This window comes from Haliaeetus leucocephalus, unplaced genomic scaffold (genome assembly GCF_000737465.1).
Source record: "Haliaeetus leucocephalus isolate CR32 unplaced genomic scaffold, Haliaeetus_leucocephalus-4.0 Scaffold577, whole genome shotgun sequence".
NCBI lineage: Eukaryota > Metazoa > Chordata > Aves > Accipitriformes > Accipitridae > Haliaeetus > Haliaeetus leucocephalus.
Genome location: NW_010973013.1, coordinates 2,094,818 through 2,122,476, shown reverse-complemented (window position 1 = coordinate 2,122,476; position 27,659 = coordinate 2,094,818). Strand labels below are relative to the sequence as shown.

General features: G+C 41.2%; 1 protein-coding gene across 1 annotated transcript in view; it reads right to left on the bottom strand.

Annotated features, from left to right (window-relative positions):
- The window catches only part of XDH (xanthine dehydrogenase), a 50,505-nt gene that overhangs the window by 9,472 nt on the left and 13,374 nt on the right, over nucleotides 1-27,659 (bottom strand). The window contains exons 7-28 of the mRNA XM_010577748.1: nucleotides 25,893-25,961; nucleotides 25,356-25,442; nucleotides 23,908-24,049; nucleotides 23,012-23,104; nucleotides 22,058-22,209; nucleotides 21,035-21,128; nucleotides 20,093-20,202; nucleotides 16,170-16,354; nucleotides 15,472-15,646; nucleotides 14,884-14,973; nucleotides 14,048-14,217; nucleotides 11,370-11,493; nucleotides 10,840-10,959; nucleotides 9,157-9,253; nucleotides 7,073-7,197; nucleotides 6,230-6,363; nucleotides 4,675-4,762; nucleotides 3,967-4,053; nucleotides 2,058-2,249; nucleotides 1,420-1,565; nucleotides 752-833; nucleotides 55-150 (exon numbers count right to left, since the gene is read on the bottom strand). Of these exons, the coding sequence (XP_010576050.1) occupies nucleotides 55-150; nucleotides 752-833; nucleotides 1,420-1,565; nucleotides 2,058-2,249; nucleotides 3,967-4,053; nucleotides 4,675-4,762; nucleotides 6,230-6,363; nucleotides 7,073-7,197; nucleotides 9,157-9,253; nucleotides 10,840-10,959; nucleotides 11,370-11,493; nucleotides 14,048-14,217; nucleotides 14,884-14,973; nucleotides 15,472-15,646; nucleotides 16,170-16,354; nucleotides 20,093-20,202; nucleotides 21,035-21,128; nucleotides 22,058-22,209; nucleotides 23,012-23,104; nucleotides 23,908-24,049; nucleotides 25,356-25,442; nucleotides 25,893-25,961 (2,658 nt within the window). The remainder of the gene's footprint in view (nucleotides 1-54; nucleotides 151-751; nucleotides 834-1,419; nucleotides 1,566-2,057; nucleotides 2,250-3,966; nucleotides 4,054-4,674; nucleotides 4,763-6,229; nucleotides 6,364-7,072; nucleotides 7,198-9,156; nucleotides 9,254-10,839; nucleotides 10,960-11,369; nucleotides 11,494-14,047; nucleotides 14,218-14,883; nucleotides 14,974-15,471; nucleotides 15,647-16,169; nucleotides 16,355-20,092; nucleotides 20,203-21,034; nucleotides 21,129-22,057; nucleotides 22,210-23,011; nucleotides 23,105-23,907; nucleotides 24,050-25,355; nucleotides 25,443-25,892; nucleotides 25,962-27,659) is intronic.

Genomic DNA, 27,659 nt, shown 5'->3' with positions numbered 1-27,659 from the left:
GTGTAATTTTCCTGAAACGATGTCTCTTTCAGTTAAGTCCAAACTCATTACTACCTGAATCATTTTGGTGTGAAGTCCTTGACCCATCTCAGTCCCGCCATGTGTAAGTAACACAGAGCCATCTGTATACACATGGACCAGAGCTCCAGCCTATAAAAGTGAACATTAATCCAAGAGTCATCATAAATGAACTAGTGAAGTACTTAGCAGATTTCAGTTACAAACTATGGAGAGAATTAATTTAGAACTACGCCAATGTTGTTCTTCGCTGTAATTAAAGCCACTAGTTCACACTTGAGGTGAGTTTGGTTTATTTAGTCTCACCAACACACTAGAAGTTCCAATGACATAACAAACCTCAGCCAGTATTTTCAGCTCAGAAAGCGGGTCACATAACCCAAAACTGCCCCTGTGAAACAGAGATGCACCCTTCACCTAAACTTGCTAACGCCACTGACATTCCATCAAGTCAGGTCAAACACAGGAACAGCGTTTTGACTGTTGAGGAAGAGGGAATAGGCAGGGAAATTAACATAACACAATACCATGCAAACATAGTTGCATTGTTGTCTCTTTTAGACGGTATAAACTGGTAACTGTTGCGTTGCTCATTTTAGCTTGAAAAATGTGTGCTCTTTCTTAACTAATTTACTACTTTGAAAAGCTCCAGTTTGGTACAAATGGAGGAGGGCTTAGGGGAGGCAGCATAAACCTAGCTTCTCTACTGAAAAGATGCATGACACTTACGGACCTGGTTCAGAAATGGGATAGTGAAACTGATGCCAAATTTGGTAGGAATGATGCACATCCCTCTCTTCTTCCAGCGATTCTGCCTGCAAGGAAAGAACATTATTCATATACTCACAAGGCTTTCATCACAACTCAATACTATGCTTCCCTCTGACAGCTTGGGTATCAAAGCAGAAATAAAATACCTGAATGCAGTATATACCAAGTTAATCAGTAATTTTTATGAAAGATTGGCTTTGTTTATGGGTCCCAACAATAAGAAATCAGAAGTGAAGATGCTCCCCCAGGTATTATAGAAGCAATTGTCTGAACTATTAACTATTCAGTTGTATATACAAGCCAACTAAAAAACTACAAGGCAGTGGAAAGCCTAAACAAATCGCCTTGATAGCCAAAGCCTAGCTGTACTTAACAGACCCCCCTCCTTTGCTACATTTCCCTTACAAAATCATGTCATGCTAGGTCTGATTCCTGCCTTATTTAAGCTACCAGCTCTCTGATAGAGCTTTCTTCCCACAGTAGGCATGAAGGAATTTCAAAAAGAGAAGTTTTTAGAAGTCTCTTTGCGAATATAAGGTCTGACTTCACATCACTCAAGTTGCTAAGAGAACTTCAGAAGTTAGTAGGCAACAGGTGCACCCAGTAACAAGACAGCTCCAGAACACCTACTTGTTGAATTCTTCAATTAGTTTCTTCCTGGCGTGATAGCTAGAGCTTGACAAACATTCATCCCAGCATCTTCGTAGAGTAAATCCCTCCAGCTTTTGGTTAAAATGAGTCAGGTCTCCTTCATGATAAAGATTGAGCTTCCGCACCTTCCCAAAGAAACATATAAAGGGCATGACAAGTTTAATGCTTCAGACTAGGTCTTTTTAATGGATGACATCAAAAGCATGTTGTTTCCTAGTTTTACTCCTCTGCTCACTCTACAGAACAGTATAATTAACAGACACACATCTGTTTACGGGAAAATTGGGACTAAGACGTTAAGGCTGGGAATATTCAAGAGAGGTTGGGACTTAAGCACATTGTTAGTAAGATTAAGGTACCTGCTGCCTTTGGACTTTTTTTTCAATATCTATCCTTAAAGCAGGTGTTACATAATTGAGACTACTGAGGAAATTTAAAGGAGAAGAAGATAATCCATGCTATAATGTGGCTGTCATACAGAAAGTTTGAGATCCTGCTAAGGGCTTAGCAGAAATGAAGCAAAAGTTCTTATGCTTAATAATTTTCTGTGGTTGTGTGCAGTTCTCAGAGCTTGTTCAAAGGCAGCACTGCCCTGAAATGTGTCAGTGGATCTGTACCTCCTCAGGTGGCAGGCCACACTTCTGAGCAAGGTCGCTCATCCAGCACTCAGCGATCATCATTCCTTGGGGCCCTCCAAAGCCACGGAAGGCTGTGTTAGAAGGTAAGTTTGTCTTGCAAACAATGCCCACGCTGCTGACATTCGGGATGTTGTAGGAGTTATCCAAATGTAACAGGGCTCTGTCTATTACCTGGTGAAGTGAAGGAATGGGGTGGACACATTTTACACAAATCACATGTCAGACTTCTTACTAGCTGCCAAAGCTGGCAGCTGGCTGGAAAGCTCTGAAGCTAATTTACAACAACCAGCACTTTCTCTTGCACCCTGCAGTACTGCAGTCAACACAGGTAGATGAGCACTGAAGTGCAGCCAGTACTCCCTCCCATTTGCAATAGAGTGTCAGGTGGTAACCTCCTGAAGGACAGGACAATAAGCGCACTTCTCTGTTGACACTTATGACCCCAGGACAGATTGAGCTTCAAAGTCCTTTGTTGGCCCTAGGCTCATGCTGAGCCAAACTGCTACTAAATGCCATTAAACACCTGGAAGAACCATAATCTTCTTTTAATTATACCAAATAATCTGTTACTGGAAAAGAAGTCTTGCTGATATCAAGGGGGCAACTATACGAAACAAAGATTTTCAACAGTAAACTGCAAGATTTGAGATCTTTGTCCACTAACTGTCCAAACTGGGAAAGGGCCAGAGCTTCCTTCTGGCTTGTGTTCCCAGATTTCCCCTCCAGCAGCAGCACAGAGAGGAGATTATGCACATCCCAACCTTATTTCAACATGGAGCGCTTTCCAGTCCTCTGATTCAGACACAGTCAAAAAGACAATTCACACAGATGTACTCTCAACCAGGCCCTTAGTTTATGCAAAGACGCTTGCCTGCCATTCTGCTCTGCACAGCACCAACCAATTGCTATAGCACTGAATGTGGCTCTGGTAGAGAGCTCTTGCAGTTCTCTCCTACTGAAATGGATTCATTTTTGCAGAAAATTATCAAAGACTTAGTGGACTACAGAAAGGGAGCTAGTATAAACATGATTGACACTAAGGCTATTGGGTTCGTCACTCACATGACAGAAAAGGAGAGTTTTTTACTCATCAGCACAAAAATTCTTGGAGACAAACTCAGAACTCAGGCCTGTTCTTTTTCTTAGTGCTTGTGAACCAAGTGTTAGATTTAGCCAGTCCTTAACAAGCTTGTTGATTTAGGCACTCTGCTCCCATCACCCTATTGACTTGGATATTTCTTATTCCAAGGAACTAGCTTTCCCCAAAGCTGGAGAACTATCAGTCATCTTGCATTGTGCAACAAGTTTCCCATCACAGCCCTCTGTAACGCAAAGGAAACTTTCTCGACACTTTTGCCTAATCCAAGTTATTACAGCATTACTAAGAATTATGCGGCACATGCCAAGGCAGGTCAGTTGGCTCAGAGAGCAGTTGTAGAAGCTCCAAAAACCCATCAAGGTCTGTTTTCAGTCATAATGTAACTGTGCTACGGCCATTATCATAGACTGGTTTGGGTTGGAAAGGACCTGAAAGATCACCTAGTTCCAACCCCCCCGCCATGGACAGGGACACCTCCCACTAGACCAGGTTGCTCAAAGCCCCATCTGACCTGGCCTTGAACACTTCCAGGGATGGGGCATCCACAACCTCTCTGGGCAACCTGTTCCAGTGCCTCATCACCCTCACAGTGAAGAACTTCTTCCTTACATCTAATCTAAATCTACCCTCTTTCAGTTTAAAGCCATGAAGTTTCAGTTCAAAGTCATGTCAGCGAGCAGGCAATTTTTGTGCAAGCAATGCTGTAGACAACAACTCTCTGAAGTCAGAGCAAAAGGTTGCACAGGGAAATGTCTTCCGCCTAGTTAGCCATCAGAAAATTTTACTTACGCCATAAGAAAGGTCTACAGAGTTGCCCCCATTGCTGTAATATGACACCTCCAGACTTTTGACTTTCCCATTCTTCATGAAACCAACCTGTCAAGAGAGTCTCATCAGTAATCAGGTTTCTACAAAATGTTCTGTTTCGTGCTTCCCTCCAAAACCAGAATGGACCTCATACAGGCAAAAGACTGACTGTCCTCTGCTGCAGCATAGGACAAGCACAGGCAGCAACTGAGGAAGCTTCCCAGTAAAGGGTCCATGTATACATTTTAATCTTGCTCCAGAGAGCTCTTCTAAAATAAGTGCTGGCCACTTGACACAGCCACACCTTCCTTAACAGGTTTTTGCTTTGAAAAACAGAAGCAGTTGGATGGAGATTGAAGAGGAAAGGAAGGTAACAAAACAAACAGTAATAAGATACTGTAAACAAATGGGGAAGCATCTAAGAGCAATGTGATTGTCAACAGGGACAAAGTCTTGCTTGCAAGGAAGAGGGAAGTATCTATGCTGAGGTCACAAGAAGGGAACCATCTTAGCCAAAAGAACTTCTGCAGGACATTAGCAGGAAAAATGCTATAATCCAGCTGACCTGATCCAGGGGAGATCAGCAGTGAAACAACAAGAGCAGCGATTTTTTCACAGAATCTTACTATTCTCTGATGTTTCAGGTGACACAACTGAGACAACATGCATTGAGTTCATATGTATACATACCTTGTACCTCCCCAGGAAGGGATGTCTCCCACCACTTATCAGCATGTCCTCATCTCGATCCAGCATGCACCTTACTGGGCGGCCAGTTCTGTTAAAGGATACATTTATCAGGCGAAGCCTGAAACGCACGATACAGTTCCTACAGAGCAAGACTCCTCTTTTTGGTGAACATTGTCTTTCCAGAGTGGCAATGAGGAATTAGGGGTAAACTGCTTGGTTTATATATCTTCCTCTTAAGAAAAGGCAAGATTGAGTAAAAAAAAAAATTAAGACCTTAGAAGTTGGGACCTGTTCATGAAAACTCTTGCAGAGACTCTTATATTAAAAACAAGTATAGTTTCTCACAGAGACAGATGCTCGTAACTGAGCAATCACTGCTTTCCAGACTATTTCTCAAGGCACACTCTTGGCTTTGCAAGAGAGAATGCCATATGAATTATATAATAATGCTAAGTAAAGTACTAACTAGCCTTCAATTTGACCTTGGTTTTTATTTGCTTATTTATTATCCAAGGAGAAAAACAAGGAGAAGAGGAGTTGCTCTTCATTTTCTAACAATTCTGCCTTTCCAGTGCCTCTCTTCAGGTTGTAAAAATATCTAGGGGATGCCGTAGATGTTATTTTGTAACCTCTGGAATATAAAACAGTGATTTGGTTGGCAGAGATAAAGGAAAGAAAAAAATGCCCATGTATTTCTGATTAATTAGAGAAAGCAGGTGGTTTGCTCAGAACAGGAAAAATAAAGCTGATTTAAGTACAGGAGCTTCATTTTTGCTGTTCTCTTCCAAAGGTGTTTTATCAAATTGCTGCTGTGTTGCAAGATCCATCTAGAATTGCCAACAGAGTGTATCCTCACCTACAAGGGCAGTGTTACATGCAGTGCACAAATGTCATCTCAGGGGCCATGTTCACTCACAAACACAGAAACTTGCACAGTTAAAGATGACTCCATATCAAAACTCCAGAAACCAGAAGCACATTTCCAATCTATGCTTCACAAATGGTTACAGTCTAGGTTCATTCCCTGAGCTTTTAGGGGTTTGAAAATGTGGGTTCCTGTTCAGTGGTCTGCCACCCTTCCTGGGGAAAAATCCAAAGAGAGAGTTTGCAGAAGCACAGAGAAACAGTGGTGCAAGGCTGGTGAGTAGGAGTTTTGAGCAAGGAAGAGACTCTCATACCTCTATTATACAAAACAAGAAGCATGGCTAGTGCTGGATTTTGAAAGGGTTTGGGGTGAAGGGAAGAGGCAGATAATTTGAGATACAAGAGTTTTCAGAGATCACCAAAGGAACAGCAGAGTAAGGGTTTTTCCCCCCCTTTTCTATTAAAAGCTGACATTCCTGCATAAGCTTAGCCCCTCTGAGCAGGTTCAATTCCTCCTACCAGCTAAAAACCCATCAGACACCTCCTTTGGGAAATCCCAGGCTTGCTATAAGCTGTACATTAACAAGACATGAAGAGTCTTAAAAGTGCTCCAGTGCAAATGGTGCTCCAGAAAGAGGCAGGCTGGGACAGTCTAAAAGGAAAAAGCCCTGTTCCCCACACTCAAACTTACTTGAAGGCTGCAACAGCCACTGCAGTTGTCAAAATAGTATTCCTAGTCTCTTTTCCTCCAAATCCTCCTCCCATTCTTTTCACTCGAACAACAACCCGATTTGAAGGGACTCCCAATGCATTAGCAGCAAACTCCTAAAGAAAAAAACAGCATAACATGTACAGAGCTGAGCTGGTGTTAAAACTAGATACCAATACATTGTCTTTCTGCAACCATTGCAACAGTAAAATACTCTGTTACGTTGCATGTCCTATTGATCCTGCAAGTGGAACTAATAAGTCTGGTATTTCATCTCTGAAGAGGGAAGACACACAGTGCTTCAGCAGACAGCACCAGATTCAGGAAGAGATGGACATGAGATGAGGTTACCAAGACACAGGTCTCATTTAGCACAGGGTTTGATGTCCATATCACTCTGTCCATTCTCCTCACTCTGAGATCTTTGGACAGTCTTGGTGAATTAGTACACAGGCCAAAGACACCCCATAGTGTCAGTAGCCTATCTCACAAGATGGCAGAGTTAGTATATATAGTCAGTATTTACACCACCTCTCTTTCTGATCTTTCATTCAACAGCCATGCCTACTGACCAGCCGGCACCCTCTCCAGAAACGGTTAAGCATGCAAACCCTGGTTGACAAAGATGTGCTGCTAACAGAAACATCTCTGTCACCTGGAAGCAGATTCAGGACACTAATAGGATAGTTATGGACTTTAGATCCCATACGAAACTCTAAGCCTTTTTTATTCAAGACAAGATAGGACCAACTGTAAAACAACCATTTATCTAGTCTGAAACTGAGAAACAAATACCTTTTAGGTATCAGGTCAATGAGACAGTACCTGGGTCTTCATAAGGTTTTGTGTCGACACAAAGAGTTCCATCTCACCATCTTCCCCCTTTGGCACAGCCACAGTACAGTGAGTTTCCAGATAGAAATGCTCCTGCCCACCAAGGTACATCTCTCCTGGAAAATTGAAAGAAATGCCCCAAAGACAGGGTGTCCCTGGTGTTATAAGGTGTCTCCCATCATATGCTGCTTGCAAGCTACTGCCCTTTTGACATGTGTTAAATGGCAGCCCTTTGCACTGCCCAGCTCTGGATATACGTAGCTCTAAAACTGACACTTCTGGTTCAACATTTAAAAACAAAACAAAACAAAACAGACATGGCCCCCCACCCTCCACCTTCTAGAAATCCTCAGTCCAAAACACAAGTGGCTAACATTTCAAAAATAAGCCTGCACACCATGCCATTGACCCAGCATCCCTTAAGATGCAGTGTTTGGTGCCTTTCAGACTGCCCTGATAACACCACTGAGATGAAGGATAAAAATAAATCAAGTATAGTCTAGCTGAGCAGATCAAATACAAGGTTACAGACTTTGAAACAGGGCAACAAAAATAGAAACCCAAAATGCCTTAAGAAGATCTAACTGGGAATCAACTCTCTGTTACTGCATGTGGCTCTTTCCCAGGACACCTTATCTGGCAGCACTGAGGGTACAATTTCCAGTCATGCTACACACTATTAAATGTCAGAATTGGCTTCCTTTCTCTGTCATGGCACTGGTCTATTCAGCTGCCATGAAAATTAATATTCAGAGCATTTCTCAAAATCCTGTTCCTCTCTTCCTTTTATTCAATTCAGCAACAACAAAATAGCTGCCTTCATTAGGTACATCAGCAAGAAATGCACATTTGCGTGAGACAACGCCTACTCTGGTACGTAGCAGGGGCCTTTCTCTTGTCTCCTTGAGGGGGTTGGCCTGGCATTCACACAGTATTGCAGCCTTCTAAATAAGCTATTTTTCTAGCTCAGAACAATTTCTGCCTTGCCTTGCACAGTGTTTTCATTTTTTATAGTACACTATAAGAAACATTCAACAACAGCTTATGACACCTTTGAAGCGCCAGCGCCAATCACTGACTGCAGAGGAAAGTCTCAGCAATGCATACCAAAATACAACAAATGACAGACCTGGAAATGGGTGTTTCAGTTAAATAACACCCCCCTTCCCCCACAGGGAGGTAAGGGGGGGGCATGCTTCTCTGTGATCTTCCAGAATAATCCCTTCACACCAGGCTTTGTGTCTGTAACTGATTTAACTTCCCTCTCGGATCTGTAAGAGGGATACAACACCCTTTTATCCATAAATACATAGTTCTCCAAAGGTCTGATGTTTGAGACTCTTCCTCTCAGGACCTATTGATAGGTGATACATACACCAAGCAATGACATGGGTCTAACAGTATTCCAGTTCACAGCTCTGGCATCCTCCCCTCCTAACTCATAGAGGTTTTAAACAATTGTTGATAACTGCTATGTTTATCCATGTCTCTACAACCTGCTTGGAAGACTTCAACTGAATGAAACCAAGCAGCACACCAAAACAAACCCATACTCAAAGACAGACCAACAATCAGCATTGAGAAAACATTACAGGGCAGTGCCATGTTCTTCATGATACCTACAGCCACCAGTGTTGACGGATCAGGTTTTCAGGTACATGTATGTCCCATTTTCATAAGATAGAGTCATATACCAGGTTAAAGGAAAGTGACTGTCTATAAGATTCAGACCAGACTATGTCTGGACAGGGAAGAGCTCCTATGTGGATACATTTCAAGAAAAAAAATCACTTTATAGAATATTTGCTTAAGAAAAATGTGTCCTTATATTGGAAGAGAGTTTTACATTTACAGGGGCACAGCTGGGAGCATCCAAGTCCATTTGAAACTGAAATTAAATATTTCATAAGCTATTTGTATATAAAGTTAGTTGACACTTAATATGAAATTAATTTAGCCCTGCAAGCCTTACTTTCATGAGTTCAGTATCATATGCATAAAAAGGAGGCTGATAGCTTGACTTCTTTTGTCACAAACTATCCTATTTTAAAAGAAGTATTAATGCGTATTCTCACCTTCCAAAATGTGATCAGATTCTTCAAAGCCTTTCTTCACATCTCCCTTATTAATTCTCTTTATAGACTTAAGAAAGGATCGTTTTTCAATAGCTTCCTAGGAAACATAATGACACAATGAAATTTTTGTGGAAGCGGAATGAAAACAAAGCTTCCTCTGACTGGAGAAGAAATATCCAAGATAAAAAGCACAAGAACTTATCAGACACTAACTACAGTAATAGCCAAGTGACTTGACTTAAAGCAGTACAAAATAATTTTTGGCAACACAGCAATTTCACAATAAACACCATAATTGGACAATCTTAGATTGCTCCTTGTGACCCATTTTACATTATGGACCCAGAACCTCCAGGACTGTAGCCACTAGAGCCGACTTACAACTTGTGTTAACTATAGTCTGTGGCCCAGAAGGGGGGAAAAGGAAAAAGGAAAAAACAAACAAACAAACAAAAACCCCCACAGAAAAATAACGAGGCAGAAGGAGAAAACTGAATCTCTCAGATGGGATGAAGTCTTCTGCAGAAATAGTTCACTTCTGACCTAATATACAATAATCTTTCTTGGGGAAGTTTTACAAACGCGTTTCACTTTTGCCAAAACTGAAGCTTTCCATAATGGGAAAAAAAATCACAGAATGATCAAACAACAACAACAAAACCAGCACATTTTTGGCTCCACTCTCATCTTCCCTCATTGAATAAACAGCTAGAAACTTCAGAAAGGAAAAAGTTCTCGCACGTTGTTTGTGAACCCACAAATCATACAAACAAACCTAAACCTCTGTCCACAGATGACAGTACCAATATCTGTACTAGACAATGCACAGGCTCTTTGTATTTGCATGAATACAATTCACATTACAAAACACATGGTATGAAATAGTGACCATTAAAAAAATTAATTAGAATCCCATGGTTCTAATTTGTCCCCAATAAGAATAGCTTCATACAGTTTTTTCTCATTTCTAGATGTAAATGCTGTATTAGATACTATCATTTGCTTTTACTGTCATCTAAGGAAATCTTGTCAACAAGCCTTCTAGTTAAAAAAAAAAAAGCATGAAATTATCACAAATTGTTGACATTAATTTATTCAGCTTTGAGAAAAGCCACTTACTGGCTGTGTCCATACAGTCAGTGGAAATGTTCACAGTGGAGAATGAACTACTGAAAATTAATTTAATCAGCTTCGAAACTAGACAAGTGGTCTACAGAAATCTCAAAGAAGCAGTGCAGTGACAGAGCTAGAAGAGACATTTTCACCCCCTACTATTGAGTGTTATAAATCAGCAAATGAAGAATGAATGAATACCAATGAAGCCAGCAGGGTCATACCAGAGAATACTGAAAGCAAGCGCCTATGGGTAAGAATGTAACTGACATTAACCTTGTTAATTTAAACAAATTTGTGCTGAGCACAATATATCTACTAGAGTTTGGTTTATTTGTTTTAGCTTTAAATAACACAGAACAAGTTAATGTACTCCCAATCAGTACCACAAACATGTGTCCTCTTTATATTTATATTTAAATATACAAATTATTCCTTCTATCCATATCCTGCTGCATCCACAAAAACTAACAAAACATGTGGCTAAATAACCACATATGTGACAATAGAAGTTAACTACACACCAGGGGGTCCCAAGCTAACTGCAGAAGCAGATCTGAACCATCTTACCTGAATTGTGACAATAGGTTTGAGCTCTTCATACTTAATCTTCACAGCTTTAGCCGCTCTTCTGGAATGTTCTTGTGTGTCTGCAAGAACTGCACCGATGATATGACCAACACAAGTGACCTACAGGCAAGATTAGGACCCACCATCATTTGGTGTGTATATATGCAGTAACTGAGAGGCTCATCATAATTCTCTTAATCTATTCCTTTCATGCAGTTTTTCATCTGTTTGTTCAGACTGGTCTATTTAAAATCAGTCAATGGAAAATGATCACAACCAACTTTGGACAGTAACCGAGTGAGTGAGTCTGTCCCAGTGGTCTGCAGCTTAGAGGAGAATAGTGCAAATAACACAGAAGAGAGGGGCATGGGGCAAAGGGTCTCAGGCCTTATTGAATTTGGCACCAAGATTTATTGACTCCAGTGCAGTTAGGATTTATCTCTGTATAAGGTAGAGGACTTCAGTGGACAATATGAGAAATCTTATCTCCTGAGCAGTGTGATTGAAAAAGGCTATTTTTAACCACATACCACATCCTCAGCAAAGACAGTTTCATCATTAGCAATGCCAGTGATATTACTGCCAGGAACATCCTTCGCGGAGACAAAACACACAAACCCAGGAACACTCTGGGCTTCAGATGCATCTACAGAACTAAAGAAAGGAGGAAAGGCAGCGTTATTATTTCTCATTTTTCTTTTTGTCAGCGCATATGAGACACCAACACATTTTCAGGCCTGATTCCCTGAAGTCTGGTTGTATGAGAGAAGGTGTTTGTCACATGAATACCGTGTGAAACCAAGGCAGAAAGGGCAATGTAATATTAGACTAAAATCATTTGGGATCTATATGATAATGTGAATCCTGACTGTGAGTCTGATCACTAGTGTGCTGCTTTGGACTATACTGTATCATATACCTTTTCCCTAAGACATATCTGAACTTGATCCAATCACCACATGTACTAAAGATCCTTTGATACCCTTTACGAAAGACAGATTGGTGTTAGTGATGGTATGCCTCCACTGTCTTCTTAGCTGCCATGATTCTGTGAAGGCAAGATTCCTTCCTGTCCATTGATAAACATGAAATTTTACTGCAGACGCATATCATCTACCGTGGGTTCACCTCTAGAGAAAAATGTGGTTGAGAGTCACGGAGAAGTTGTTGAATATCAGTCACAAGGAAGCTGCAGGTTATTTAAAAGGATGCAAAAGAAATGGCGCTCCAAAAGACAAAAAGCTTCATGAAAGGCTTTCTTTGGTAATCAGCAAAAGAGATATGTAACCAAAATGCTTGTCTGCTTGAATCACATACAGATTTAAAACTAAGTGACAAGCAGGACAGAAAGTGACTAGAAAAGCACGATATAATTTAATTTTTATATAGAGCATTTCATAAAAATGTATTGCAAAAGACTTCCAAGCTCCTTTTGCAATATTTTGTACATTGGCTATGTAACTGTCTTGCTTTGCAAGGGAACTGTTGTGAAAAGAAAAGCTGTGGCTTTGTTTCTGCTAACTGAATGATTTATTGTCTTCTGTAAATTGCTGCAATTTTTCAGCATGCTTGTTTAGATTCCTGAAACACTGATACAAACTGTGCCTGAAAGTAGCTGTTTATGCATCCCAGTGAGCTACAGACTTTTTAAAAAAGACATTAAATGTATGAATGAACTTTCCCACATGAACTCTTAGACAGCAGGAACTGGAGACAATAGTATTTTTCTCTGGAAAGTTCACTTTCCCTTGCTTCTGCAGTAATGCCTCAGAAACAATCCCCTGACAGTTTCCCTTAGTTAGAAATACAGAGGCAGATAATTTCTAATTTACACTTGGTGGTCAAAATCTGACTCGGGCGAAGTAGAAGTTTCCAGAGCCAGTATTTTGACCGACGAAATCATAGGTTGCAATACTTCTGTCATCTGATTAAATATTCCACTACTTCCTCTACAGAAAAATACAGGCTCGCAGCTTGAAACGTGAGTGCGCAACACAAATGCAAGAGAATGTGTACAGCAGTCTTTAGAAAATACTGCATATTGTGGTCGCAAGCATAGATCTGATGCTTTCTCTATTGCTCCATCTGCACTGGTAGTAGTAGCAGTACTTATGCATTTGCAGCACTCATCAATGACCATGTTGCAACACCTAAGATTTAACTATGATGACAGAGCAATTTCTTTCATAGCCTGGGAGTCAATTACTACATCTGTGTATCCATGACCACCATGCTGCCCGTCCCATGTTAGACCACTGCAGGAAACCTCTGGACAGGAAGCCTAAATAGGCAGGAAGTATTGCCTAAGGAATGAACAGCACATCGCAAGGCTATTGAGGATGACACGAGGCAATGTAACGCAGTGTTCCACATCAAAGCAGGTGAGGGCAGATGAGTGCCTGCAGAGCCACCACAATGTAAGCACAATTAAGGATTCTGGGGTGCAGTGAGTCCCACAATATAACAGCATGAAACTCATATGAGAATGTAGATGGCATTACCTGCCAGGATAGGTGTTTTAGAGTTGGTTAGTCATTATTGTTATAAATTAGGCATCAGTCATGCCCTGCATGGACAAGATGTTTTCAGAGACAGCTGCACTTCCAAATACTGACTTACCCACCTTGCTACAGCCAAGCACAAACAGGTCTACATCTAATAGCTGAAGCTAACTCACATAGGACTGTTATGCAGAGGGCTTGATCATAGCAAGCAAGCACCGTGCAAGGCAAAAACCAGAAGACAGTACACACACAGCTGACTCACCAGCAGGAGTGCTGTGGCAGAACTGCATGTTACAACCTAAATTTTTAGGCAAATAGGAAAAAGCTTGTGCAAACTGCATGCTCTGGTTAGTGATTAAAATGACATCTTTTCAGACATTGTGGTTCTCTCCTACCCTGCTCCTTTTTTAATCCTGCACACTTGAGTATAAGAGATGGGACATGCAAGAAGGTTGCTTAGGGCTGATGGCTTTGTGCTTCAGCAAAGCTCTGAGCGTGGTGTTAATTCCCTCATATTCCCACTGACGCAGACTTGCAAGGCAGCTGTAACATATACAGCTCGCCTCCATGTAACAACGTGCAATGAACTGGAGTTCCCACCAATGCAAAAACCCTTCCCTCACCTGCAACTTGACAGGTCAATGCTTTCTAAGCCACCAGGCACTGGATGCTTCCAACATCTGAAACTCAGAAGCAACACTTACAGGATCTTAGCGTGGGCTTTGGTGCTGGTCACCAGCGTTAGATACAGCTCATTCTCATAGTGAGGGATGTCATCACAGTAAACAGCTTCTCCACATGCTTGTTTGGCTGCTGAAACGTGCATCAAAGGCCGGCCCACCATATCTTCAACTGCCTGCCCCTTGGGCACTTCCTGGAGTAAAACACATGACTGACTACTACTGCTTAGATTGCAGGGGACAGAAGCATTGACAGGAGAGCAAAAAGCACTGTGAGACATTCTAGTGAGATGGGGAATGGGATGGGGGCTCAGTCCTTTGGGAAAGGCAGGTAAACAAGATGGAGTGGCTGCACAGAGGGGACTATAGAGAATGAAATGAAAGGGATTCGGGTTTTGAAACTGCTATGGAAAAGAAGGGTTTGATGTGACAGCTTTCATAAAAGATTCAAGTTCTGAAGCTAGCTTCTACTCTCAAAGCTGAAAAGAACAGGTCATTAATGGAGAAATAAGGAAGAAGATATATCCTGAATCTAAAGCCTGAGAGATGCAAAGAAAAGCAGACTGTAACTGGGGAAAGCAGAAGGGCAATTTCAGTTTGGATATGGAGCTGGCTGCAGGAGAAAAGTGCTACCCACAGCAATTTTTATGAAGCTGTACATGCCAGGAAGAGTCCTGGGCAATGACACAGAAGAACATTGTATTCTAAAGCAAGGAAGGGACTGAGACCCAAATACAAGCCTCAGGAATGGCATTGTATAAGTTCATGTATTGCCCATACTCAGGGAGACAACAGGATAAGAAGCACAGTTTGAGCTACACAAAAGCCCAGGTCTACATCATGCAGGTACTGCTACTTACTTGGAAGAGCTGCGCATTTGCAATAGGATCTTTGTGAAACAGCTCTGTAGCACTGATGTAGTTCGAGGGGACAGGCTCACACAGATTGTTCTGCCAGAGAGATATTAAAGAACAATCATCTTCCTTGCCAGTCCCTTTCTCACATTCCCCAGTAGCCCAGGATATTCTCCATTCTCCATCCTCTAGTGAAGATAATTCATCTTTTACTGGGTGAAAGGCAAACAGGGCTCAGGCTCTGTGCAAGGAATAGCCACAGATCCATGACAGCAGTTGTTATGCAACAAAGGGGAGAAGTATAGGAATCCTCCTGTGAACCCACAGATAAGCATTCTTCTACAGCAAGGTGGGGATGCTACAAAGAAGCAAGTGGGAAGATACACTAGCCACTGTCATGCAGGTAAGGAATAGAGTAGCTCTGGCATCTATTGCAAAATGCAGTTTGTTATTAGGTACGACTCCGCTTGAATCTGTGTCCTACCACAATGCAGCTGCCCAGATGGGTTTACCCAATGCTCCTCATGCCTTCCCCACCAAGACAGCACATACAGGTCCTCCTTCCCCAGAGCTGCCTTCCCTAGCATCACTCACAGTGCCATGGTGGTCTTTGCTCAGTTTCTGAAGGACCGTCAGGTAGAACTTGAAGAAGAAGCTGAGTGTGAGTGTGCGTCGGAAATCCACCATCCCACCAGGCGCAGAAGGAGACAGATCCATCTCACCTGCCAGTAAGTGGCAGGCATTCTGCAGCAGCTTCTCATTCCAGTCTCTGCAAGGGAACAAAGGTGACACAGAGCCCTTGCTCAGCCCTAAATATCACTGGGGCAGACTAACTTTTCTGACATGACAGCCCCACAAGCTCTCAACAGCCACCTGTTCTATCTCTGTTCATAGTATATGTGTCAGCTTTGCTCTTGTCTTGGGCTCACGTCATCTTTTCTAAAGATGTGGAAAAGCTATTCAATGATAAGAGTGCAGATTTCTCAGTCCAGTTTGAAAGAAAATCAGTTTTGTAGGTCATGCCCACGTCTAGCTTCTGCCCACTTCAACAGATGAATAAATTTAGCAAGGAAATAGCTCTCTGAATGAGACACTGACATGGATCTTTGAGGGTAAGGAGTACTGGAGGAAGCAAGGCATCACACAAAACAGAAGCAGCTGCAAGAAGTGTAGCTACACTTCTTCACCTTTCTCCTGTGTACTATCAGAGAGGATTTAGGGTATTTTAACTGCTCCTGTAAAAATCAGCACTATTCCATTAGACAGCCTTTCTATCACAGAAAAATTCCTACCTGCCAGTGAGCTCCTGGCAAGTTTTTAGTGCCAGGACAGTTGTAGGAGCCATTCCTCCATAGCTTAGTTTTATCTCCTCCACTCGGCTAGTGCCATCTTGGAACAGGACTCTCATCCCACAGGTCACAATAGCAATGTCATCCTCCCGACGAGAAGCCTGCTTGAAAGCTGAGAAGTATTCTCCCTAGAAGACAGGAAAATATTTCTTTATTCTCTACCTTGGCATGCTTTGGAGTATAAATATGGACAAGCTGTTAACCTATCTCTACATGGATGAGCTATGCCAGGGAACTGTATTTGGTTGATTCATCTTGCAGGGCCAAGCAGGACATGTTTGTTCAGGCAGCACTGTATATTTTCACATGATTCAACGATTAATTCTAATGTGTTAGATCAGTGGCTACTAGCCAACCTAGGACTGTGGGGGAAATGAGCTTTGACAGAGATCTGCTCATACCTGTCACATTTTTTCCATATCTTGAGAGGAAGAACCAGGACAGATTTTATGTACATAAACAAACATACAGTTCCTCAGTAACTCTTTCTTTCCCCCAGGCTGCTAAGCTGAAAGCCTCATCAGTAAAACTCATATCCTAAACCCCTTCCCTTTGAAAGTCTTTGAACTCTGCAAGTACTGAAATCAATAATCACAAATGTCTCACAGTTCTAGAAGAGACCAGACTAATTAATATAAGACAATTTCAATCAATCTGTTACTGCAAATATAATTCTCAGTAACTATCCTGAATCCTCTGCTGCTTTCCACAGAGTGATGAAATTCTTTTAAATGTACCAGCAACTACAACTCACAAAATTCAGCAGCTCTCCTATGAAGAGTGGCAGTAAATATGAGATTAACACTCTGCCAGTATACACCAAGTGATGGTGTCACCCTGGAGTCACAGTACAGCCAGTTTTTCCCCTTGCCTGTCCTGCAGATTATGACAAATTGCTGTTCAGGCATCCTGCAGACTAAGAGAGGAACCAGATCCGATATCTTTGCACGGCCCTTCTGGACAGCTTTCTGCCAAGTTTCTTCTCTAATAGGTTAGCCAAGTGACTCTGCACAGCACAGCAGTCTGTTCCATTAATTATTTCTACTCAGAAGTGGACAGCAATTCTTTCATTATTGTAAAGAACAGTTCCTCTACTGTTGGCAATGAGAACAGTTTCACAAGAGGCCCTTTTTGCACATAGAGAACTTGTTACTGGAGATAGAACTGAAGGGTGTGTTTCATTTCCTGAATTCAATTAATTAGTGGTCAGCCAGCAGATAATAGCAGAGGAGCATCAATAGCATCATCCCAATGAGGACATTCTGCCACTCTGCTTGTTAAACCAATTAGCTTTCAAAGAGTAAAAAAAAGCCTCTTCTCTTACTGCACACTTCAGAGACTTCCAATAACATGATTGCAACATAAATGCAATATTTGCTTCACTCCTCGCAAGACACCTTAGTTTTCTTGGTACAGAGTCCTGTGGGAGAAAAGGCACTCTATTTTTCCTCACTAGGAGTGTAGGTAAGGTAACCATCACATCAGTTGCCCATGTCAGCCCTACCTCCTGATAAAACAACAGTGCATGTCCCCTCTAAACTATCATAGTGAAAGTTTCTAGGTGCTAGTTATTCTCATAGGAAAACCAAGCAACCCTTACTCTTAAGGGCTGCATATTAGGGACCTAGATTAATCTCCCCTCTCCCCTTCTGGACAAGATTCAGCCACAGGCTCTAAAAGATTCATAGGCAATATTCACAACTGCAAAAACATTGTTTCCATGTAATTTTTTTCAGTCCACCACCGTGGAATATAGAGATCAATAACGGATGAAGGTTGGATGATACTAATTTAAAGGATGAAGTAAGACGTCATGACCACTTTCTCTCTCTTAGCAGGGCAAAAATTGTGATACTATGAGCCTATGATGGTAATACTGAGGAAACAGTAGGTTTAGGTATTTTTTTTTTTCCAAAGATAGAAATATATAGGCATCGTGTTGTCAGGCTTTTTCTTTTGGAAGACCAGTAAATGTATATGTGATACACAATACTATTATCATAAAAATTAAGTAATCATGACAAATGTGATAGAGAAAGATGTATGCAAGGGAAAGGACATGAAAAACTTATGGTCACTAAGTGAGTAATAAGTGGTGCATAACATTTATGAACATTAGCTGGAACACAAGGAATGTTTTTACAGTCCAGAAGAGAAAGAGGGTTGTTAAATAAAGGATATGTCCTGTTCTAGGAATGCCTTGTTATATACAAAAAGCTAAGCAGTTTTCTTTTCTGGAATCTGTTTATATTTTATCTTTAATCCAGTGAGCAGTTTCCTATTCTAAATACTATCTTTGCTCAGCTGCAATTCATTGCAAGTATAGACTCAAAAATCTTTATTCCCTGAATATCTTAAATATCTGACACACAAACTAGCAGGGGAAAAAGGTGTTACCTCCTCTCCCTCAACAGCCTCTCTGTGATAAAGCCTACCCTGAGCTCAGTCCCCCTACAACAAGACTGAGTCATGTAAACTGCTAAACTTCTTTAGTCTAATTCTTTCTGTTGTTTGACCAGTCCTACCCTTGTTGCAATGAGTCACATCAATGCAAGAGGTAACATCAGTTATAAACAAACACAAACCAAAAAATTCAATCTAGCTGTGTGCTGACATAGCCTTGTTTACAGTTGTGAGGAAATCAGTTCCAGAAGACTTTGCCTGCCACATGCCAGTACCTTCAGACATTCCCTGAAGAACTTTAGTCTCCCTGACTTCATGTTTGTGAGCAAAGAACAGCCAAGAAACCATGAAGCAGAGAGTTCAAAAGTTGTTTTAGTTTTTCAGATCAATGAGCTGCATATAACCTAGGGATGAAGCCATTGCCCTACTGGTAAACATTTGTTCATTTTGTGAAATTGCCATATGACTGTCACATGGATGGAGGAATATGGTGTTTTCCACTGACTATCTCAAGCACGTTTCTCATTTTGGCAAAAAGCAATGCTTCCTGCAGTTATCACAAGATCAAAGAAGAATCACTCAGAAATAGATGGAAAAACACCATAAACAAAATAGCTGTGTTCCCTTAATAGTTAGATACAAAAATTAGAAAGGATAGACAAAGGATTTATTGGTTCTATCCCATAATATGATGGCATTTCAAGTAAATCAGTGTTTTCCATTTCTAAAGAAAATGTGTTGCTACATGGTGAATCCTTGCATCTTATAACTTATAGCCTCAAGCCCTAAAAAGGTAAATACCTTCACAGCCATAAAATTACAGTCTGATGCTCTCAGCCCTAAAGAGAAAAAAGAGAGTTTTACCTCTTAGACATTCTGAAACAATTCATTGTTCATTGTTCTATTTGAAGGAAGTTTTGCAAGCCTATTTGAAGTTGCAAGTCTACATTGCTAAAATGCCCTAATAAGTCCTCATGGTTTCAGTCTTGCAAGGCAAGGATGCAGAAACTGAACTTCCCTCTTATGCATACACAATTTTTCCCATGTCAATTCACAGAAATTAAGCAGGAACCCCGGGAACCTTAACTTCAGGAACTGCTAGCATCTTTGCTGTACTATTTTGCAAACAGAACTTAAACCTCTGGGAACATCATTTTGTCACCTTTCGTCATTACCAAATGCACTCAAAAAGCTCCAGACAACAAAGTTAAATTCGTATTTCTTGCACTAGAAAACTTATTGGGCTTACCATACTTTAACACAGAGCCCAGCCCCCCTTGCTTGTCAAAAAGAGTATGTTGCTAGATTTTCACCAAATAATTTACTTGCTTCCTCGTCCACTTGGGACTACATAAGCATTTGGAGGTCAGTCTCCAAGGAAAAAAGTGCCTAACATTGAAAATAACAGTCAAATAACAGCATTTTAGCTCCATGGACATCGAAGTCTCTTCCTACAAGCTTACCTTCTTGCTGTAGGGTATTTCAACAGAGAGAAGTATTTCTTCAGGCTTAACTGCTGTCTTTCTGTATCCGGTGAAAAACTTCTCATCCATGGTGATAGTCCTTTTGCCCTCTGTAGAGCAAGGAGAGATCAATGGCAGATGAATGAATAACTCAGATGAAGAATGACAATAGTATGTGTGAAAGAGCCTTCAACCTACACAAATCACTCTTGACATGATATCAGTTTTCATTTTTCCACCCTCTTTCACCAAATCAGGAAGGATTTTCTTAGATTTATGTTGATCCTTCTGAAATCTATGACAGCTTCTGCCTACATATGAAGTTTTATTTGCACAGGAACTGATCAAAGAGACCTCCCTCCTTCTTTATCTAATTAAAGCAGAGCATCCAGGTGGACCAGTTTCCAACATAGCAATGTAATTCCCTCTTTCCCCTTTCCTTAGCCTGCATACCAACCAGTACAAGAGAAAGTCAGCCCACTTACTTTAGGGGTAGTATTTCGAAAAAATTCTTCCTAAGAGCAAATACAAATTGAGACATTTGTCTTTCTTCATAGAAAAAAAACAAAACAAGTTTCAATCTGTATCTGAAAAATCCACAAGTATCAAAGTATGATAGTGACAGAAACAATTTCATGCCTATTATTTTTCATGAACAGGCATCTTCAACCAGCTCTTCACAAGGACGTGTCTGTAAGTACATATACAGTACCAGAAATTCATTCTGGCACAGAAGTTCAAAACTCTTTAGGAAGCCAACCTTAGACCTAGCCTTAGGACTTCAGCCTCAAAAAGGGCAAAACCCCTGAAGACTCACACTAAGCCTGTTTTACATAATGCCAACTTCCACTTTCGAGTTCTGACCTGGCCTAACAAACCATGGCAGAGGACTGTTGACTATCCCACTGCCCTCAGTGCCACAGGGAAATGTAAGTAACTTACCATTTGACACCAGAGTCAGTTTGCTTCCACTTGCCATTAACACAGGATTTAAGTCAGAAATTGGGCTTGCTGTCATTATGTTCCCACCAAGAGCCTAGAGTGATAATATATGCATCAAATACTAAAAAAACTGAAGATACAGCCATAGCATCTTGTAATCCTGCATTTGTCCATACACCATACACTAGAGGTTAGCTCTGCTTGAGTTTGCTTTGATCAATTCTTTTTTGCTCACTCAGCAATTGTAGGCCTTTAATGAAGAGGGAAGACATAAAAGCCATGAAATCCATTGCTAATACTAATGTTTGCCTGAAACAGTTTTAGGAAGTCTTTGGTAATGCATCAAAACTACCTTATGTTCAAACCACATGTGCCCAACAATGCCAAAATTCAATCACTGTAGCTGCAATTAAGGGAAGATCCCTGAAAGTATAGAGCATTTTTTCAGTAATATCCAGGAACCCAAGTTTTTGGCTGCAATACAAATGTATGGCACGGTATCTTGTGGAACAAAATTTTCTGTTTGGTAGGTTGATTCATCTACTTGCTTGATATTTTTTTCTTTTAGTATATGGAGTTTGAACACACTGAACCCAAATTCTCTTTCCCTTTAAAACTAGAGGAAAATTAGCCAGATCTGATGCATTAACACTATGACTACCATAGTTGTGCTGGCAAAAATCTACACACCTGCTTCTTTGAAGCACTCTAAATACATTTTTGCTAAATTAGTCAAATCTCACTACAGTTTCCCCCACTTATATTGATAACAGCAATGGAAGACCTGGACAACTGCCATATTTCCCTAGCTTGCTAAATCTGTGATATCAGTGTAGCACAGACACCAGCTGAGATCCACGTCGCTATCAGTTCCTGGGGCTGGTTTATGTGTACCTGCTTCTTTGCCTAGGTTTGCAAATGTTCTTGTGTGAGAAGCACAAGGCACACCAACAATGGATAAGGGAGGCCAGCTCCTCAGACAGAGCTTTCAATTCCAGTCCCTGATGCTCCTGAGCCACTTACAGCAACGTTCCTAATCTGTGGCCCTGCAAACCACCGCAGCTGTTCAAGGACAGCCTGGAAGACCTCTGTTTTGTAAGGAGGAAGCTGTGCCACCGCTTTTCTCAGCACCTCCTCTACCGAGCTGAGGGTACAGGCAGCGCCGAAGGTGACCCCTGTAAACAAACAAATGAAAAGAACTGTTGTTCTCCCAGACATCAAGGTACAGGAGGACGGTTATAACTGTGTCTACAAAGCTTAGATGCTACTGAGTTTAATTAGACAGCAGGGTTTAGAGAAGACATTCAGTCACAGTAGGCTATTCTGTATGCACTGCATGTAAACATCAGATCCTTGGAACAAAATTTACCTTTAAATCACAGCTCATAGTGATATTGCCTCTCACATGACAGCAACCCACTGCCCTTTTCCCTCAGTGTATTATGAATGATATTGCCCTCCTGTAGGTATTTAGGTATATGGTTTGTCCTTTGAGAAGTGAACTCCAAGTCCTCTACAGTTTCCACACCTTAAACATGCTACCAGGCATTGGGCCACATGCAGTACATTGTCCTAATTAGATCTAACTATTTGTAAGGTTGATCTGTTTCTACCACGAAGATAAATGCAATACTTCACTTAGTCACTTAGACTGTCAAATCCAACATCTTTCCCCCAGTTACTAACTTTAAAATCTTTCTAAATAAAAAGACTGCCCATTGAAACCCATTATTAACCCAGTTAATAGACGTAAAACACCATGCATCAAACAGATAAAATGTCCAATATATCTTCTAGTGAAAGCCCTCTTTGATTCTCAAATGATTTTTACATATCACTCAGTTGATTCCCGGCATGGGAGTGGCATTAATGCATACATAAAGCAGTTTTTAATCTGGGGATTTTCCTTGATGTCTTCTTTATTATTTCATGGAGTCTTCACTCACTTCACAAGCATTCTGCCTCTTTTTTGCTCACCTGTTTCAGTGTGCTGAACAGCGTTCATTTCAGAGATCCATGCTGGTGCTATTATCACTGGATACAACATGTTCTTTAACCTCATCTCAATACCTTAAGAAAAAGTAAGACTCCTTCAGTTACACACAGGTGACAGAGAGCCTAAGTTAGCCATTTCCCAATGAAATGGCAGTAGGCTTAATAAACAGTCAGTTCATTGACCATCTGTTACACAGATTACATAAGGTCACTTAGTCTAAAAGCTGTTTTCCACTAATACCAGAATTCATGTAGGGAAGTTTTAGAGACTCTTTTCTAGGCTTACAATAACCTTAAATGCACTGTTTAGTACTTGTGTAACCTGTCTATTATTGCACATAATCCTTCAGGAAAGAACAATGTATACAACGAACCATACAAAGTTTGGGGATTATCTCCTGAACCAGTTGCTCACGATAACAGAATTACTAAATATGTCTGAACTCTCTTCCTCAGCACTAACATTTGCAGAAGAATATATTTGGGGGGAAAAAACAGTAAGATTTCAACTCTTGAGGGTTTACTCACTGAAAAGTCTTTCAAAACGCAGGTTTCACAACTGAATTCGTTTGATTATAAGGACACTTTACACTGTGCCACTCTCCTCTTCTCAAAATTCCACAAAACTAGCACAAAAGCTCAGAGGTCTAAATAAGCTTTATTTTTTTTTTTTTGCCTGACACAGCAAACAATAGGGAAAACATTCACTGTGAGATTGCTCTACCTGAGAAGAAAATTTGTTCCTACATACAACCTGAAGATTAAACAGCTATTTAACAGCAACAGCATGAAGGAGGTTTACATTTGCACTGTTCTCATAGAATACTCTGTAGGAGGTTTTCTGACTGCTCATAATGAGCATCAGCTCTTCCTCTTACCCACTTCTGTGTTCCCCACAACGAGCTTGGCACTGGGATACTGGGATTTGAGAGCCACCAATTCCTTGAGAGTTGTAGGCTGGATCCACATCACACGCTCACCTTTGAAACACAGCTGTTTCTGCTGTTTGTTATTCTGAGTCTGCAAAAGTTAATTCAGATAGAGCTCAGATCCTACATCAAGCCAAGAATCCCTGCGCACATGCTGCCCATGCCTATGCCAGGCTCCATCTCAGTCAAGTTACTGACAAGTGGCTGTGATATCCACACAGTTGGCAGTAAGCCATCCCCCATGCTTCTGCTAGCAGTGACTAGAGTCTTTTTCATGCTGCCAAAAGTTTGCCTTCCTGGTATTGCCAGGTGCATTCTGCTGCCACATCTCCCTAGCAAGACCTCTGCCAGCAAGCTCCTTCTGACCAAAGTTCTGGCAGATGCCTGTGGCTCCAGCTGTCTTAGAAGTAATGGGTTTTCCATTCTCATCTCACTGCAAAAATGTCAGTCTTTAGCACTGCTGAATTTCAGTTACCAGCTGTAAGGCCAGATTTTGGTTCCCTTTTTAATTCCTTCATCCAGTGACTGAAGAAAACAGACTAACATGGCTGCCTCTCAACAACATCAGATCAATCCTTAGGCAGGAGAACACCTTAGAGAAGAAACAGAAGGGACCTTTCTCAAGCTAAATATATATTATGCTATGGTCTACAAGAACCTACTCATGCTGTAGCTCATGACACATTTAGTCTGGGTGCAGCAGCAGAACTAATGACTGAATTTCAGTTGTTTGTTAATTGTGAAAGAAGCTGTAAACATGCCATGTGCTGGACTAGATTCCTGGCTGGGACACATTTGCTTAGGGGAAAACTACCCTGAAAAAGACAGGAATGAAACGTGGAGAGAAACTAATCTTACCTAACTTTTGATGTCAATGTGAGCAGCCAGCTTCTACTCTTGCTACACTGAGTAGAGAGAAGTTGGTGTTTTCAGTAAGCCATCTAGTTGAAACATATATTTAGCTAGATCACATAGCTCCTATTTGTCTTCCTACACTATAAAGGGAGCACAGGCCTATTAGCTCAGATACAGCCGTATTTAATATAGAAGTTCACATCTGACCTAGTAAATTGAAATCTGGATGTCAGCAACTGTTCCACCCCTGGGTAGGCAGTGACCAGAAAGGAAGGCAACCCAAGAGCAGGCATGTATGGTGAGAAACAGAGAGGAAAGCCAGCTGGGGCAGGCACTTGGCCTGCGTATCTTTTAACACAGCCTGGCTTAAAAGCCTTCCCTTTTATAAAACAGGGAAGCATTCATGCCCATGCATCTTCTTTTACCAGCAGCCATCTTTTGCATTGCCGTTTCCTCAGGGCAGAGACACTGTGGACACCCAAACCCTGGGCAGAACAATGAAACCAATGAACCACATACTATTTCTTTTTGAATGAACTTACCATTAACTCTGGTGGGAAGATTGGCTCCTGTGTAGGGTCCAATGGCTGGAACTCAGAAGAATTGAACAGGCTGGAGGACATCATTGCCTATGACAGAGAAAATGCAAATGGCTGGGCAGCAGAGGAGAAAGCTATCCACATATAATCTTAACTCATTCCTCTTTCCAGTCAAATCGCTATTACTATTTCATGGAGCAAAGAATGGCAAACACAGCAAAAAAGATGTCACCTGATCCATCGTTTTAGATTCTTCAGTCATATTTTTCTGATCACAATGCATGGCTGGTCAGAAACATGAACCCTGAACACACTAACAGGTTTTTGCCAATCAAAAGTGACATCACTTTCACACTGGCATGTTAAATTACATCAAAGGTACCTTTTCTGAGGTAGAGACCAGCATAAAATATGTTAGTCTAAACTGGTTTGCATAAATACAGCTAAATTAAAAGCATTGGGCTTTGGCACAGAACAAGCCAGAGCTAAGACTTCAAAACATCAGAAACAGCAAAAACTAATAGTTGAGAGGCACCTTACCACATTGTCTTCTCTTCCATTCATGCAGCAATCTGGACCATTGGTTTTTCCTCCACAGCAGCCCCCATTCTGAAAAAGAAACAAGCATGCTTCAGCTATTCTACAGAAAGTCAGAACATTCCAACTTTTACAGGATATATTCCTTGCCTTTTATCAATCCCTGGATCACAGAAATTTGCAGTAACATTTTTGATTAATAAACTACTTTACTTTGACAAAAGAACTCCGAGAAGTCTTAATTGCTGGAGCATGCAACACTGAATGCTTCCTAGCAAAGAATCCACTGGAATTTCCCGGCAAAGAATTTCATTATATTCTTTCTTTCCTAAATTCATTTTATACTCACACTACCTTATGCTCTAATTCCTTGTTTTCATCCTTCCATTGTTTGTACCTCAACTGGTACATAAAATGTGATAAACTTTTTTCCTCCAGATGTTCCAAAAGGTTCCAACTGTACAATTTATTGGAATGGTGATTAAATTACTTCATTCATTATTGGACTGCAAAGTTTGGGAAAGATCATACTGGGGAATTAACTGGGGTTTAGATCTGTTTTCAAAGAAAGATGGATTGCTTCAGTGTACCAGAAGCTGGTAACACATTGCTGACATTTGTCACCTTGCTATTTCACAAAACTGTTGCACCTCACAGATTCAGAAGGAACATATCTAGATCGCTATTGTAAAACCTGTGTCATGATGGCTAGTCATGCTAACCAGGACATATGCAAGCACAGTGTTTTCCAAGAGACAGATATTCAAACCAGCTCAGAGGGCTCTGAATATCTGCTCCACAGTAGAGCCAGAGAGGTTACTAATACATCAAAACTCTAATACCATATTGCAAATTGAGGTTATGTTTTTTAAAATTCAGCTTACCATGCTATTTTCCCTCTCACTACGACAGCATCCAGTGCCATTGGCTACTCTGCCACAGCAGTTCAAGTCCTGTGGGGACAAAAACTATTCTGAGAAAAATGTGCAGATTCCAAGGAAATTAAGTAGGCTTGATTCCCTTTTGAGAGAAATTAATCCCACAATTATTATACCCAAATCAGAAATGGGAGATGGAAGGTGCCAAACAAGTAGGTGTTTCCCTTGCCAATTGGAAGGTAGTATCCTGCAGTGTGATGGCTAGGTCATGTCCAGTCTACTGATAAACCTCTTGTTCTGGTTTAGAACTACTCTGACCATTCAGCCAGTGTCTCTGGTCCAGGTGCAGCTGTGAGGAGATACCCGGAGAAGAGTAAAAGGGACAAGCACATAGAAAACCTAGTACTCTACCAGCATCCGACTGCATTCAGCTCAGAGGACTATCTTAGCCCAGTGTGCTTTCTGTCTCTTTAGTAACTCTCAGTATCTTTCCATCCAAGTACCTGCTCAGTCTCCCCTGAAGCCTGTGTAAGTTTTGGTGCCACAACACCCTTTGGTGAGTTCTGCAGGTCAGCTACCTTGTACGTGGCAGACCACCTGCCTTTGTTTTCCACCTGACTCCTACTAGTTTCATTTCTGGACATCTTGCTCTTGTATTGGAAGATGCAGCAAGCAGCCAATGCCTGTCCACATTCTACCTGCCAGTCACAATTTTGTAGGTCTCTATCAGAGGTCAACACAAACCACCACATGGGCTATGTAGATCCCCTTCCCCTCCCTGACATCTTTTTTCCAGGCTGAAGCATCCCAGCCTACTCAGTGCTCCCTTGTATGGAAGCCAGATTACCACATATGTGATCCTTATTCCACTTCTCTAAATCTTTTCCTATTC